Below are 16,530 nucleotides of genomic sequence, written 5' to 3' on the forward strand. Positions count from 1 at the left end.
TCTAGTGTGTTTTTTGTCCACTATCCATTTGTTCTATAAGTAACCAACACAATCAGTGGAGCTGTCGCCAATTGGGGCCAGAACGGTAAGTGCTCACAGTACTTATGGTCCAAAAATGGTTTCTTCAAGAAACATTGCAGTGCTTCAGTGTGGTTAACCACTTGGTATAGACAGATCTGCTGCATATTCTACTGTAACCATTGCATTATTATGGTCGGTTATATTTGTGATCCCGTGGAACGGCTATGTGCCAATAGGGGACAACTTTACTTTTATCCCTCTTCACGCCATTAAATCCCTTGCTCCAGTAGAGAAAACGCGTTCACAAGATGGAAAATATTAGCTAGCTACAGGCTTGGTCTGTGGTACCAAGAGAAATGGAAAACCAAATTTTAAGGTTGCTTTCCATTGTAAAAATACACTAAACAGTCTTACCTGAGGATGGGTTAGTTCTTTGAACCTTACAATTACTTCCTATACTGGCACTAGATATTTAGTGGTGTTGCATCTAATATATATACAACCGCATGTGTAACTGACTGACTGACTGACTCACTCACTCACGTATACTAATTCTAACCTACTTCCAGATGAGTTAGAGACTTGAAATTTGGTACACAGATAGCTTTCCACGTGTAACCACCAGGAAAATCCCGAAAAGTGAGAATTTTTCATTTGTAAGCAGGCATTTTTTGTAAGCCCGATAGCGGGCGAACCGTTTGGAGCTAGCTCGGATCTGACGGAAAATTCATGGTCAGGAAATGAAGTGAACTACAAAAAAGGTCTAATGACTTTTTGCTCTATCTTCCATGGTTAAGCGACAAAACGCTCGAACATTTGAAATTCCAGAGATTTTTTTCGATAAAAATAATGTTTCAAGCCCGATAGCGGCCGAACCGTTGGTCGTAGCTCAAATCTGATTGACCCATCAAATTAGCAAATTGCGCGATCTACAGAAAAGGTCCAGTAATCTTTTGCCCTATCTCGATTGGTTTGGCCGAAACACGTGATTATGTACAATTTTGTTGTAACTTTTTACGCGGAAACTTTTGTTTTTGGGGTCGATAGCGGCGAAACCATTGGTCGGAGGAGGTCAAAATAAGACTAACGTTTTATTTAGGAAATAAGATTGACCTACAAAAAAGGTCCAGTGACTTTTTACTATATTTCCCTTAGTTTGACCGCAAAAACGCGATTAAGTGAAAATATTGGACATTTTCGCCTAAAAAATTTACATTCCGGGCTTGATAGCGGCTAAACGGTTGGTCGTAACTCAAAACAAATTTTAAACGGGATTTAGGAAATCACGTGAATCTACAGAAAAGGTTCAGTGACTTCGGGAGTTGGCTGAGCGTTAGCTAAGCGTCAATAGTAGATAGGGGACAGAGGAATATTTATTATGTTCACAGACACAATACCCTCTAAAAAAGGCCCAAGTGTGTCATTAACCCCCGGTAATATTAATAACCCCCCCCCCGGGGATTTCCTGGTATGACCTGATAACCTCCTGTACATTCAACCCCCTGATGTGTTAACCCCCCTGGTAACATTAAACCCCCCCCAGGGAATTTCCTGCCATGACCTCATGTCCGAATTTTACCAGTCACCAAATCTCTTAACCCCCCCCCCCCCTGGGAAGATCCTGGTATGACCAGATAACCCCCTGGAGACTTATTCCCCCGGTAAACGTTAACCCCCCCTGGGAATTTGTTCATATGACCAGACAATATCCTGACGAAATTAAACCCCCTCTTGTCTTAACCTCCTTAACATTAATCACCCACCCAGGGAATTTCTCGCCTTGACTAGATAGTCTCCTGGTGATATTAAACCCCCTGTTCGACTTAAAATACTGCCTTGAGGTCGGTTTTTATTATGTTTATACTAAACAATTCAAGATAGCTGACCCGTGCAGACTTTTCTCCCGAGCTCATTTCTGGCTAAACCATAGGTCGTAGATCAGATCTGAGGGCACAATCGAAAGACAAAATTAAATTTCCGACAAGAAAGGTCCAGTCACTTTTTGTCGCATCTCTAACGGTTAACCCGTAAAATGCCATTAAAGTCAAAACTTTGATTAAAACTGAAATATTCAATAAAATGGGTCCAATTTAATTCCGAAATTCCGCTTATCCCCAAATCTGGCAAACACCCATAAGGGGGCCTGGGGTGTTTTATTAACCCCCGATAACATTAACACCCCCCAGGATTTCCTGGTATGACCAGATAACCTCCTGAGTAAATTAAACGCCCTGATGTGTTAACCCCCCCCCCTGGTAACTTTAAACCCCCCAGGGAATTTCCTGGCATGATCTCATGTCCGAATTTTACCACTCACCAAATCTCTTAACCCCCCTTGGGAAGCTCCTAGTATGACCTGATAACCCCCTGATGTCTTAACCCCAGTTAACATTAAAACCCCCCCCTCAGGGAATTTCCTAGCATTGCCTCATGTCCGAATTTTATTCAATTAACAAATCTCTCTTATCCCCGAATTTACAAGCGTAATTTTTAACCGCTCATCCCCCGAAATTTGCAAGCGTACATCATGGGGGTCCTGGGGGCGTAGCCCCCAGCGAGCCGAAGGCGAGTATGGTATATATAATATTTATGGGTAAAAAAATTACTGAAACATTTTTATATACTCATTCCAAACTTTTCAACCATACAAAATTGAGGCATCAACAGCGGAGCACTCAAAAATTCTGACAGTACAGAAACAGCATCAAAATTGGTCGACTCCAATAGGGGACCAGATCTTGTGAAGTAATTTTTCCAGGAAATATGACCGGAAACATTATTTAGACTAATCCTGTCTTCTTAACATCTAAGTTTTCCAGCATACAAATTTTTCCAATATGACAATCCTAATTACACTTTTTGCTGCAGCGAATGATGTAAATAATGAGGTAACTGTGTACTTTTTTAACACACAATTGTGTCCATTCCCATCATTGCAGCATACAACCTTGTTTGCTTCCATATACACAAGGAGCTGAACAAATTATCACCGAGACTTATGACATGGTGTTAAGAACAAAAGAACTTTTATCCGAATGCCTGATTGGTTAACCAAAACCATTTCATCATAAGTTATAGTTCCCAACATTTTTTAAAATTTTAAAATACAATCTAAAGTAAATGTTCATTTTATGAAACTATCTAGTGGAAACTGATCCTCTGCACTGGTGATTAAAAGTTGGGGGGCCTTCCCTAAAATTTAAGTTTTTTATATATATACAGGGTGTTTCCTAAAGGTGTTCCAATATTGTGGTATTTTGTTCTAGACGAGAAAATGAACAAAAAACTTCATATAGAGGTACGTCCTAAAACATTTAGTTTTCCGTCTGTCTGTATGTGATTTTTACTAAAGAAGTTATATCTTTTATAGCAGTAAAGATAAAGTTATGAACCTTTGCAGTTGTGTTGACCTTTTCTATGCCCATTTGAGGAAAAAATGTGAACAAATTATCTTTACCTGTTTCAAAATGGCAGCCAATCATAAATTTTGATGTTAAATTCCCCAAAATCAATACCCTGTATGAAAATTTTACAAGAATATAGTAAACTTTACTCTAAATCTAACAGTGGTTGTTTCATTAAAATTGAATAACAAACAACTGATTAGTACTACCAAACATAATACCATGTTTTACACATTACACAACAGGAAGTATAGTTTTCTGAACTGTTTTACTCTGAACAGCTGATTTAAAGTCAATGAGCTGATTAATGTGAACAGCTGTTTTGCCTCCATTCTAATTACTTTAGTATAAAGTATTGTTTGTTTGAATTAGTAAGTGTTTATGGTTTAGTTTCTTTTCATTAGCAACAGGAATGGCAAATAATGATATTACCAATTTTACCAACTCAGAATTAAACAATTTTTAATAGCTTAAATAAACAGCTTCTAGAACAAAATACCACAATATTGGAACACCTTTAGGAAACACCCTGTATATATACCACTAATCCCTGCTCTCCAGAAGTTGTAAAAACCTGGTTGTAGTACAAGGAGTAACCCTGCTTCCTATTCCATCAAACAAAAAAAAACTGCTGCAATTCCAAATCATTCAGAGAATTGGTGTGGGAAAAACCTTAAGGCTATTAAAAGACGCTATTCAAGTTTTAATATTTCATTTAATATGATTATTTATAAACAATAAAAACAAATATTATGAAAGTAATCACATTATGGTGGATAGGTTCTTGATTATGTTAATAATGAGTATAGTTAGCATTAATTATGTGTATTCTAATTTCATATTCATTTTATATGCATGACTGGTTTAAAATAATCAACTCTTTCCACTCTCATTTACAATTCAATTATGCTTACAGGTGATTGTAATGCTTACAATTGTAGTTTTTTTCTTGTCAGGTGGTAAATAAGAGATTATTTCAATTAAAACTGTAGTTTCCTTAATGTATTCTAAAAATATCTGGCTATGTTTTTTATTGAGTAAAACCATTTTTTCTTCAAAATGGGAGTTTAACTGCCGTAAAAGTAATAGTAACAGACAATTTTAAATCAAAGTATACAATCTTGGTTAAAATAATTTTGTAACAGAAAAAGCAAGTACAGTAAAACCTTGATTATCGGAAATAATAGGGACCGAACATGTTTCAGATAACCAAAATTTCCCTTAATACGAGCTTATGTTAATACAAAGAACTTCCAGGAAATATGCATAGGAGTACTCAAATTATAACATTACTGTATTATTTTATATTATGTACAACAAGAATACTATTTTACAGAACATTTAAAATCAACTGAATATAAATTTATATGTTTTTGAAAAAGTCAGAGGCAAGAGTAAACAACATTGAACTTGCCACTGCAAGACAAGCTCTGAGTAATGGGGTTTTGGCGATTGTGGCGCTAACATTCCAAGATAAGATGTGGAGGAGCGGCGGTGAACGTTGGAGGGGGGTGGAAGAATGGTGACTTATCTACTGACTACTGAGTTATCTATGTTCTTACTACTTCTCAAGTTGTTTCTGATAATCGAAGTTTCGATAATGAAGGTTTTACTGCAGTTAAAATTGAAACCATATAAACAGAGTTGTAAAAGTAAAATATGGGGTAGCACAGTGAAGGATTCTTGGGCTCTTTTGTTTATCATCTATAAACATAAATTGTTAAAAATTAAAACTAAATCCTCAGATTTTTGTATATGCTGGTGAGCTTTGGTGTTTTCATAGCATAACAAAAATAGGCTAGGACTTTCGATCAAATGACAGAAGCAATATCTAACTGGCTTATACATTATAATTGATTAATTAATACTACTAAGACAAAATGTTTGGCATACTCTGAAAGGAATACAACCTGTGTCGAATGCACCTTTATAAATATCATTGAGAATGTGAGCCTGTAAAAAGTGTAAAATACCTGGGATTAATTATTTATAGGCATTTGAAAATGGGATGTTTTAATAATTATCTAGTACAAAAATGATAAAAGCAAACTATGCACTATTTTATGAGAGAATCTATTTCTTGCTGTTTTTTTTGTTAAAGCTGTATTTTTCTTAGTATGAAGGTGTCTTGAGGTATAGTATTACTAATCACGGGAAAGTAGTAACAATTACATTAATCCAATATTTATGGATCAACGATTTGCTGTCAGGATGTTTATTTCAGAAAATTTGATACAGTAACACATGAATTTTTGGAAAATAATATATTAACTGTACGTAGTCTTGAAATAGTCAGTTCAGTGATTCACATCTACAGGAATATTAATAATTACAATTTTTTTAAGAACAAAGTTAATAAACAGAGTCAGATATTTCAATACAAGGAACAATTTTTTTATATTCACAAAACCTTTCTATATTGGCCCTAAAATAATAAGTACATGTATATTAAATACATGCAATAATCTAATTTTTTATTCAAGACCAAAATTTAATAAGAAAATTAAACATTATATATCAGAATGTGATGAAGATACAAGTTTTATTAATTACTTGTTGTTTATTCGTATTATTATATCATTTTGTTATTTATATATAATTTGTTTATATATTCATTAGTACAAAATTGGTTAGTTCTCTGTTTTAAGTTCATTACTGACAATGGTGATTTGAAAGCATAACAACATACAACAAAGACAAAAGTCCTAAATCCTATATGACAAAATATTTTAATATAACGTAACATAACTATGTAAGTAACACATACAGTATGAGTACCTGACTTTTTAAATTTATGTATTCTTTTTTAAATAGAGTTTTATTTAAACACTGTAAACTATAATCAACCAATATTTACTGAATAGACAAAAAATAAATTGGCTGATGACTGACATACGATGAGAACAGGAAAAATACAATGTTGACTGATAGCTCACTTGTGAGTGGAAAGGTTCAAATACAATTAAAACTGACCACTTAAAATTACAATGCGAAAGACACAATAATTGTTCAGTTCACAAAATTACATAAATATAAAATTAAGAAACTCAAGAATGTGTCTTGATATTATGATTAAAATAACCATGTGATGAAAAAGTAATCTTATTTTCTACAACATTATAATCTTGAGATTGATTTGTTTCATTTTAAAATAATCCACTTTGTTAAAAATAGGAGTTATAAGTGGACTTCTTGAACCACATAAAGGTGACTTCTGTCAGGTAGGAAAGCTGCTTGTAAGGTCCATCCAAGAAGCTGCCTATCGTTTTGCTGTTCGACCAATGCTCTTCATCCTCCGATCAGGGCATTGGTGAAAAAGGTACACAATGTATGAGTAGGAACATGAAATTAGTCACTGTAAATTAGTCATTTGTTTTGAGGGATACATGCTTGTGTGCTTATGACTATTTTGTGGTTGCAACTGAAGTAATGGCGATGTCGGTTCGTTCAGGTCAACAGTTGCTCGCTTGCTTGAATGTGTCTGAAGGTGCTTGTTGAGATGGTCTTTACGTGAAAAAGCTTTTCCGCACTGAGTACACACATGGTTCTTATCCCCCGAATGGATCACTATATGCCTCCTTAAATGTTCATTCCTCTTGAAACCCTTACAACAAATGTCACATACAAAAGGTCTTTCTTCACTGTGACCACGCTTGTGCTGGTCTAGGTGTTCTTTTCGTTTCAAACAGACGCCACAAACGTTGCATTCAAACTTCCGTTCAGCTTTGTGCACTGAAAGTAGAACATTTATTTATAAAAAGTATAATTTAAAATATGAAAGTAACAATAATAATACACAGTTTATATATTTGAAAATATTGCTGTAAAATTATCAGGGTGAGGAAATACTTTTTCACGATTGGTTTTTTTATGAATGAGTCAGCCAGTTGTTTAGAATTATTATTGACGAGAGAAAGTTCAGATAGAATTGACGCAGTCATGACAATCTTTGGCTCATCACAAAATGTAATGTAGCTATATATAGGCCAATTCAAAATGGGTGAGAGGAAGAGACAAGACAGTTTATGTATGACCCTCCATTGTTGCTTAATATAAATTTATTTACTGTTACAAAAAACATGCATTTCTGGAGTGTCAAAACTTCAAGCAACAACTCACATAAACTTCAAACATTAAAAATAATAATTAATTGTATTTGGTTAGGCCTATATGGTTTTGTGTAAATCTGCTTGTGATGTAGACCTAACACTTTTTTAGAAAAAGCTCATAAATATTATATTTATTAAGAATGTCTTAATTTAACCCATAGATACTTTAGATGGGTCAAAACCGTGGATACTTAGATAGACAATAACAATAAGTGGAACTAGACGTTGTATCTTCTTGTCATATATATATATATATATATATATATATATATATATATATATATATATATATATATATATGACATATTATTTCTCTGATTTCTCTGCCAGGTTCCATCAATTGTAACAAGTTTTAAAGATTGCTTTCTTCCGTGAATCAAGCTACAAGATTTCGGAACACTAGCATGACCAGTTATAATTATTTGGAAATAAAATAACAATATAAATATAAATAGTTGTGAGGTAAGCTTAGGTGTGAAATAGTGACCTGAATAGGCTAACTTTGATTTTTTTTCATAAATTATATTATTTTCATAAAACTACTCAAACGTACCTTTTATACACAAAAACAGTATAAAATACAAAACCTAAAAAACTAATTCCGAACAATAATTTAAAATAGTTATAGAGAAATATTAATGACAGTTAACTATTACGTGCAAAATAATTATAACCCAATTCGTTAAAAATTTATTTATGAATATATCCTATATCTATTGAACATCATTTCCTGAGAGTTTCAGTAAAATGGGTTAAACATTAATAAAATTAAAATCCCAAAATAATAATAATAGCTTTACTTACTAATAATACTTTACTATAAAAATAGTTTTTTATTTTCATAGGCTTTATATAGAAAACTAAAATTAAGTTTTAAAAACTAATTATGGTGCCTTTTAGTTTAGGCAGTAGACTTTTTTTAGGGAAACTTCTATAAAAGAGGTTTTATGGCCACAATTTTGAAACATTTGGATATGTAGACAGTTTAAACCTTTTATTTAAGATAAAACATGGCATATCGTAGCATATAAAATGTTGTTTATTGGGGAACTACACTAAAAATTTTGATAATTCTGCCTTGTTGATTATTATTAAAAAGATTTTATGTATAGTAATAAACTAAACAGAACCCAAGACCCTCAGCTTCAGTAATGCCCTGTATATTGACACAGTTAAAACTAGTTTTATTAGATAGTAAATAGTTTATATAGTGGGTACAGAATTTATTCGGTGGTTCTAGGTCATACAATTTTTCTTACATTTAAATAGTGGACGGATAGTCTGGGACATTCTGAAATGTCTGAAGGTAGCCTAAATATAGCCCTTATCCTGAAAGGGTTGTTAATCCTTTGTGCTCAGCTCATGGGGCCATTATGGGTGGCTATGGCTGTTCTCAATATTGTTTTATTCAAATACACATAATTATAAAATCAAGTACAAAGTTAAATTTAGTTTTTTCGCATGAGTGATTATTTTATAAGATAAATGTTTTGAAACTTCTTATAATATAGTGGTACAGTTATTATATTTGTAAGTAGCTTAAATAGTATACTGTTTTTAAACTATATGGGTGATTTATGAAGACTAAAACTGCTTTTACTGATTAATAACAAAAGTTTATCTAACATCCTACAGGTAAGAAGCTTGTGTCACAATTTAGTATCTAATTAATGATTCTGTTAGAGCTTTGTATGTACTTGTACTTAATTATACAGATTGAATATTATAGTCCTATTTAAAAATGTGTGGATTATAGAAATAACAATTGTTTTTACAACAAATAAGCAATACTTACTAAATCGACTGAAATCTAAATCCTACCAATAGCTGGTACTAGTTGGTACTTGAAAGGTTAATTATGAAAAGTAAATACCTATACATATACCTATTTTATAGGATTTATTACAAGAGTATATTGATTGCGTGATTAGGAACAATCTGTTATTGTTTTGCTGTGTAAACTGGAACAATCTGTGGCAATTAAACTGTTAATATCTTATCTTTGTTGACAGTGTTTTTTATGAATGTATCCACAAACAAAATATTTAAACTCATTTTTCATAAATTAAACATTCAATGAAACAGATAAGAGTTTTTGACACTTGGTATTATGCGAAGGCCACTATATTTGGAAGTTTTTCGTACCGGGGACCTAAAAAACTACATTATTAAAATATAACTGAATTTATTTGATTTACTGTGAATATTACAAGTCAGTACGATGATCACATTGTTTTCTACCTCTCAAAAGGAAGCAATGTCAGTGCAGGGCAACAGCCCACACTGATGGCCGGAGGCATTTGTATAAGGCTGCTATAAGCTTTTATTCTTAGAAGGTCTAAATTAACATAAACGTCTTTTATTTGGATTACATTTACCTGATTTCAGCATTATTATTATTTCACTAATCTAAAGATGACGTAACGGCTGACATCAGTAGCAACCAATACAAGGTTGACTCACAATCAGAACAAGACCATGTGACGCTCATAGAACAATGAAATATTACTCCGTGCAAGAAAAGTAGTTTCCAATTTTAAATGTTATAACTTTTAACTTTGTTATTTGTCATTGTCACCTCTTGAAACCTTATATTGTTTTGTTCAGGAGGACGATAGCAATCAATTAATAAAGTGAAACCCGCATTTTGTCATTCCGGCTGTTAAGTTCACAATTACATTAATATTTCTTATTTGGAAAAAATATTATTCTCCCAAATGCAAAATAATTTAATATCAGCAAGGTTTAAATAAGATTTTTTGTGGCTAATTCCTTATAAAGCACCTCTGCTGCGGCTCTACGCTGAGTAATACTGACTACTATTAACCATCAAATAATCATTAGGGCGTCTTTTACAGTCAATGCGTTAAAACAAAAACGACAAAGATGGTTTATCTTGACATAACGCGTAAAAACTTTAACCACAGTTTAGGCAGGAAATAGTATGGTAGCTATAAGATAAAAGGCCGGAGCGGCAAATCACGAATTTGACGTTATCAACGTATTCTGCTCACCCCTCCTGAACAAAAAATATATATAGTACTAGGGGGTGCAAATGACAAATAACATGATTTTAGGGGGTATATTCATAAGTGGTTAAGTTTCTAATGTTTTAATGTTCAGTTTGTGTGCTGTATCTGGATAATCTGTTTACTTGAATATTATCTGCGGCCAGGACTGATAGCAGCCTGATAACATATCTGTTATCTGAGTTCTCCGGGGCAGAGTCAGTGCTTCACAAGATATCGTGTTCAGTAGATTGGATTGAATGAGTGCGTTGCAATCATGAATCATCCATCCACTAGTTCGACCAACCCTAGTGAATAGTGTGTGTCGAAGTGTTTAGTAGGGCACGTAAAGAGTTTACGTTTTAACCGAAACGAAATTATTTCCTTTTTATTGAACATGGAATTTTTAATAATGAGTGTATTTGTTCGTCGTGCAAATCGCGTGTTGTTTTTAAACCGGGATACTTTGTTGTTTCGTTCCGATAGGAAAATTAGTAAGGAAAGAAGTTTTAAATGTTGCAATTTTTAAAAATCCACTTTTTTGTTGCTGCTGCTCAGCTATATCCGCCAACACACTAATGGTAAGTGTTCTCTGAATATCCATCTATATATTTATGTTAAAGTTTTTATGATTTATTAAGTTTTTTAACTTTATATAATTGCCTTTGCATTACATTTCAATTTATATTTCTGATCAGCCCCTCTAGAATTTGATATTTTACTGCGCTGATGGCCGGAGGCACTCGTCTCATTTCGACAACAAGTAATTAATTTGTTGCTCGAAATTAAGAAAAACATTGTTCATTTTGATCAAAATTCTGCTCATTTCAGTATTATTTTTCATTTACGTTTGCAAAGATGGCAACCCATCCGATGACGTCATCACAAGGTTGAATCATGATCACAAAAGGTCACGTGACGCTCGACGTCGATGTACAACATGGAAATATTACTCAGCGCGTGAATAGAGTTGCTCCATTTTTTATGTTCTAAAACTTCGTTATTTCTCATTTCCACCCCATCAAATCTTATATTTTTTTGTTTTATAGGACGATTCCAATAAGTTAATAACGCAAAACTCGTATTTTGCCGCTCCGGCCGTTTATATGATAATTACCAATAGTATATCTTTCTACAGCCAAAAGTGATGAAAATGTAGGCTACCATATGAAAACTGACAAAAATAAATCAAATTCGGGGAAATATTGAAACCTGTAAAAATGCACTTAGGCCCACCTGATAAGTGACGTTCCAGCAGCTCTTTGTGTTGGTATACCATTTGACATTCCGAACAACAATACAGCAAGGATCCATCAAGGGCAGTTGATAACCGAATCTCAGGTCTAACTTTCACAATATCCTCACAGTCTTTTTTCACAGGTAATGGTAAAGCTTTATCAGTATTAACTGCTATATTGTATCTTTTAAGAAACTCTAGAATATTTGATGGGATTGATGAAGGTTGCAGTCTACACAGATATTCAGCCATTGCTGATGCATTACTTTTTAGATGAATTTTTGAGCAAGAGTTTGAACAAGTTGATCTTAGGAACTGCTGATTATCATTGGTGGAGGACTTAGCACTATCATCACTATCTTCACTTGTTGTGGGTTCTTTAGAAGTAAGTTTGCTCTCTAGAACTCCTGGGCTCTCAAAATCTGTCATTGTTGATACACTCTGCATGACTACCATTCTTGATGTTCTTTGTACGGTTTGTGTCATGTGGTTGTTTTGAGGCTGAACAGGAAAGTTGGATGTATTTACTTTAACACTATCACTTGGCAGGCGATTTATTAAGTGGTCTTGATGATTCCACTGAGTTTGAGCACTCGTTGTCGCTGTTGATATTGAATTAGCAGACTGAGGCGATACATTCTGATTTAAAACTCTAGATGATGTATCCTGATAGTGATGATGCTGAATAACAGCAGTTGATGTTACTTGGACATTATTCGGAAAGTTGATATGATTTGAATGGTTCTGATAATGTTGTGCACTTGTAGCTGGAATAAATGCTATGTTTTGTTGAATGTTCCCTGCTACTTTAGTTGCTGAGCTAAACTGGTGCATGGAAACAAAATTATTACTAAAATTTAAATGAGAGAAATTCATTTTAAATTAGTTTAATGTAATCATAAATGGTCATATCACCTTCCCCTTGTCAAACCACACAACAGTAACATCTTGTTGACATAAATCTTTGTTTACATTTTAATTCTTATGATGGGTTTATTTAATTGGTTTATTCTAAACACATTCTTAACGTTCAACTGGCAACAAAACACTGATCTGATATCACCGTTACATCCATTTGGAATTATAAAATCTAAAGTGTTTCATTTGGGCTTTTACTTCTAAGCCTAGTGTTTTACTGTTTCACTGTTAGACCGATGATAAAACTGATATTAGGTTAAAATAACAGTCGCCATGTTTACCGCCACCTCCAACGACCACTAATTTTTCACCGGACCGAAGTTGGTAAATGTAAGCTGATTTTTTTGCATACATACAAGTTAGAAACATACAGTACGGTCAAAAATAAAGTGTCATACTTACTGCACAGTTCTTACTCTGTTTGAGGTGCGCGGTACAGTACTAGCACGCCACTGGTCGAGTTTTGGACCCTTACCACGATTGCACACAATCCCAACACTTAGCTAATTGAACCGAGTGTCTTGGGGTAAGAATCACCTTCTGTGAATATTATATCTTAGCTTATACATAATTAATACAGAAGTTGATTATTCAATCCTTAATAATATCTAAATAACACAAAAGGAAAATGAATCCAAAGATGGCATACTGAATCGAATACTTTTTATTCAATATTTGAACAGTATTTATATGAATGCCAAATACCTCATTAAAAACGGTTGTGTCAACACATTCTTAATCCTAACTACACAAGTGTATGCGATGTTGAACTCACGTCCTCTCGATCCAATTAAAAATTACCTTCAACGACCTCCAGGCACTCATGCCAAGTCACTTTTCAATTTCAGCTTCTTTGACTTCCCTTCAGGAGCCGTGTTTCAACTATGTCTTTATTAATAGCATGTAACTAGTGTATATTGAAGCGCTGGCGCAAAGAAAACATCCACACCCAGCAGCGGCGTGTGCTTTATGTTTAAGCTCCGTCACTTCAAGTGCGTTAGAACATTAGTAATGATGATATATTTATTTTTTCTATAATTTAGTTTCAAATATAATTTCTTCTCTGATAGAAAAGTTTCTGGGTCTCCAGATCGAAGGCAGTGTCACCTGGGGAGCTCACGCGAGAAGACTTTCAAACACATTAAACAGAGCTCAGTATGCTATTCTCACGTTATCAAAAATCATAAACCTGGATGTAATTTTGATGTTTTATCATGCCTATGTATACTCTAAATAGATAATGCCCCAAATAGATAATCATGCAAACCTCTTTTTTCAAAATTAAAAATTCTTTCGCTCCCATGCATCTATCAAACACTATCATTTATAAAACAGAACCCTCTCAGTTTCCCCCAAAGCCTTTACACTCAATCATCCTACCTTACAAGACATAGAAATAATTCTTTGTTTGAAGTTAACTTTTGATGATGGAAGGATTGTAAAGGAAACAGGATTTTCCGTATATTTGCTATTGTTCAATGAAACAAAAATCATTGTTTTTTTTGGTTTCACTAAGATGATTGTTTAACTGAACGATGGCAAGGATCTGGAAAAAATCCTGTTTCGTTCATAGAAATAATATGATCCTTATTTCATAACACATATTCTTACGAAAAAGCTCCTGGCTATATGGGAAGAAAACTTTACAATAAACTCCCAATACCTCTTAAAAATGAACCATCAGTAACAATCTTCAGAAAGAGGCTCTGTGGGCTCCTCATGAACGTCATGTTTTACTCAGTTGACGATTATCATGATGGCGCTGGTGGGGCTCTTGACATCCCGGTGCATAAAATGTCATAGCTGAAGTTTATTAAAATTTGGTAAATATTTATAATTTGTCAAGTTTATTATTAAGTTTATTAAATTTATCTGGATTTTATATGTATTATTTAATACCATAGTGTTGTGTTATTGTTATGTGTTGTATATTTATTCAATATCACCAATAAGATCATTTTATAATAGCATTAAAATTAAATTAGAATATATCGACGAATACTAATTGTATGATTAATATAGTTTATAATATTTGACATCATCTGTTACTATATCACTGCTTTAATATGTAACGTTTTGTGACAAATAAAGATTTGAATTTGAATTCAATATGTACAGCTGTTTTCGGTTCAACTTGATGACGGTAGCATCGCTCCGCGGCCTTTTAGCTACTTACAGTAGATCAAGCTCATACTGGACATGTTCGCCGATCGTATAGGTTCCGTCAAAACCGATGAAGTCTGCACCAGGCTTAGCAGCGTTGTAAACACTTGTGAGCCTCGCATCACAATGATCCCATGCCGTGCTACCAAGAAAGGTGAACCTGGGCATATTTCTTATATAATTGGTATCCTCTAACTTTTACTTCATCGTGTGTAAAATTTGAGGATCAAATTCAAAATTGCAAAGGTGATTGTACTGATCATATAAAAAATTTTGGTAGACCAAATTTACGAAATTAGTGTTAATTATATTGAAATTCGTAAACAGCTTACTCAAGTTCAAAATGAAAATGCCACGTTTAAAGCAGCCTTGCTTAACCAAGCAGAACTATTTGATGAGATGCTTGCAACAAGTGGAAATAGGAAAACCTTTTCTGAGGCACTAAAGAGTAATGATGTAAATAGTAAGCATGAAATAGCAAATAGAGCTGATTGCACATCTCCTGTACATAACCTCAATGTTAGTGATAGGAATCAAAGGAATCAAAATCACTTTTATTCCACATACTTTAGAATATACAAGAAAAAACAAAGCTTATTATTACTATGGAAATTCCCAGCAAGACTACAGGTCAGAGTGCTGAGAAGAGTTCTTTCTTATATTTACATATCGTTACATAAAAGCTATATTAATGACAGAATAAAAATAAAGTGTCTTTAAAAGTATAACCTAAAATACTAACAACTTTGAAAAGAAAGGATTACAACTAATACAAATAACTTGTCTAACAAACAAAAGCAGGTCCACGATAGGTTAACTAATGCCCCTTTAGGCATTAGTCCACATTCTACGACCATTAAACCTCCTATAACGTTGGAACCAGTGTGTGCCAAACCACAAGCTGTAGAAAACATTCAGAATTTCACACAGTTGAAAAAAGATTCTACAACAATCACCAAAGCAATCGGGCAGGTCTAGGCCTAGTACTGATCATTCAAACAGTAAACCATTCTAACCATGATAGGCCTATGTTGAAAACATAACCCTAAAAGTAAACATGGTCCTAGTGATAACCTATTGGTTACTAAAAACAGCATTAGTCCCAGAAAAAATACTAAAAATCTTAATAAAGGAAGATGTATTCTAGGCACGGCTACCAAAAGGGAATGACCTTAAAGTTGTGGAAAAATACAGGTACATCTTTCTCTCAAGACTTTCAACCGATGTAAACAGTGACGCAGTAAAAAATTAATCTTAATGATGGTCTTAAAGTAACTATAAAGTCAGCCAGATGAGGAATAAAATTTTCCTGGTTACCGATCTTTTAAGGTTGGTGTACCAGGTAATCTATGGGACCAAATTTTTATTCCGAATTTTGGCCAACCGGAACCTATGTCAATGTCAGTTACTTTTAACTTTAACTTTAAAAGAATAAGTACAAATGGGGACCAAGATTCTTTTTTGGGGAATGTACAAAACTCAAAAACAAAAAGTTTAGCGGTTAAGGCTTCTGTAGACATTGGTGACGTACCTAAAAATTCTCTGGTACACCTAAATGAACACAAATCAAATGATGAAGACATTTTAAAATAGCTCTACATTACCAACAAAAACAAATATTGCCCTGTCTAACTTAACGCTACTGTACTGGAACGCGCAGGGTGTAACAA

General features: G+C 33.7%; 1 protein-coding gene across 1 annotated transcript; it reads right to left on the bottom strand.

Moving 5' to 3' along the window:
- Window positions 1-4,120: 4,120 nt before the first annotated feature.
- Window positions 4,121-12,978, bottom strand: LOC124368730 (zinc finger protein Gfi-1b-like). Its single transcript, XM_046826058.1, has 2 exons — window positions 11,779-12,978; window positions 4,121-7,157 (listed from the first exon to the last, which is right to left on the bottom strand). The coding sequence occupies exons 1-2, from the start codon at window positions 12,653-12,655 to the stop codon at window positions 6,778-6,780; spliced, it is 1,257 nt and encodes a 418-aa protein (XP_046682014.1). The 5' UTR covers window positions 12,656-12,978; the 3' UTR covers window positions 4,121-6,777.
- Window positions 12,979-16,530: the final 3,552 nt, after the last annotated feature.

Source organism: Homalodisca vitripennis, chromosome X (genome assembly GCF_021130785.1).
Source record: "Homalodisca vitripennis isolate AUS2020 chromosome X, UT_GWSS_2.1, whole genome shotgun sequence".
Classification (NCBI taxonomy): Eukaryota; Metazoa; Arthropoda; class Insecta; order Hemiptera; family Cicadellidae; genus Homalodisca; species Homalodisca vitripennis.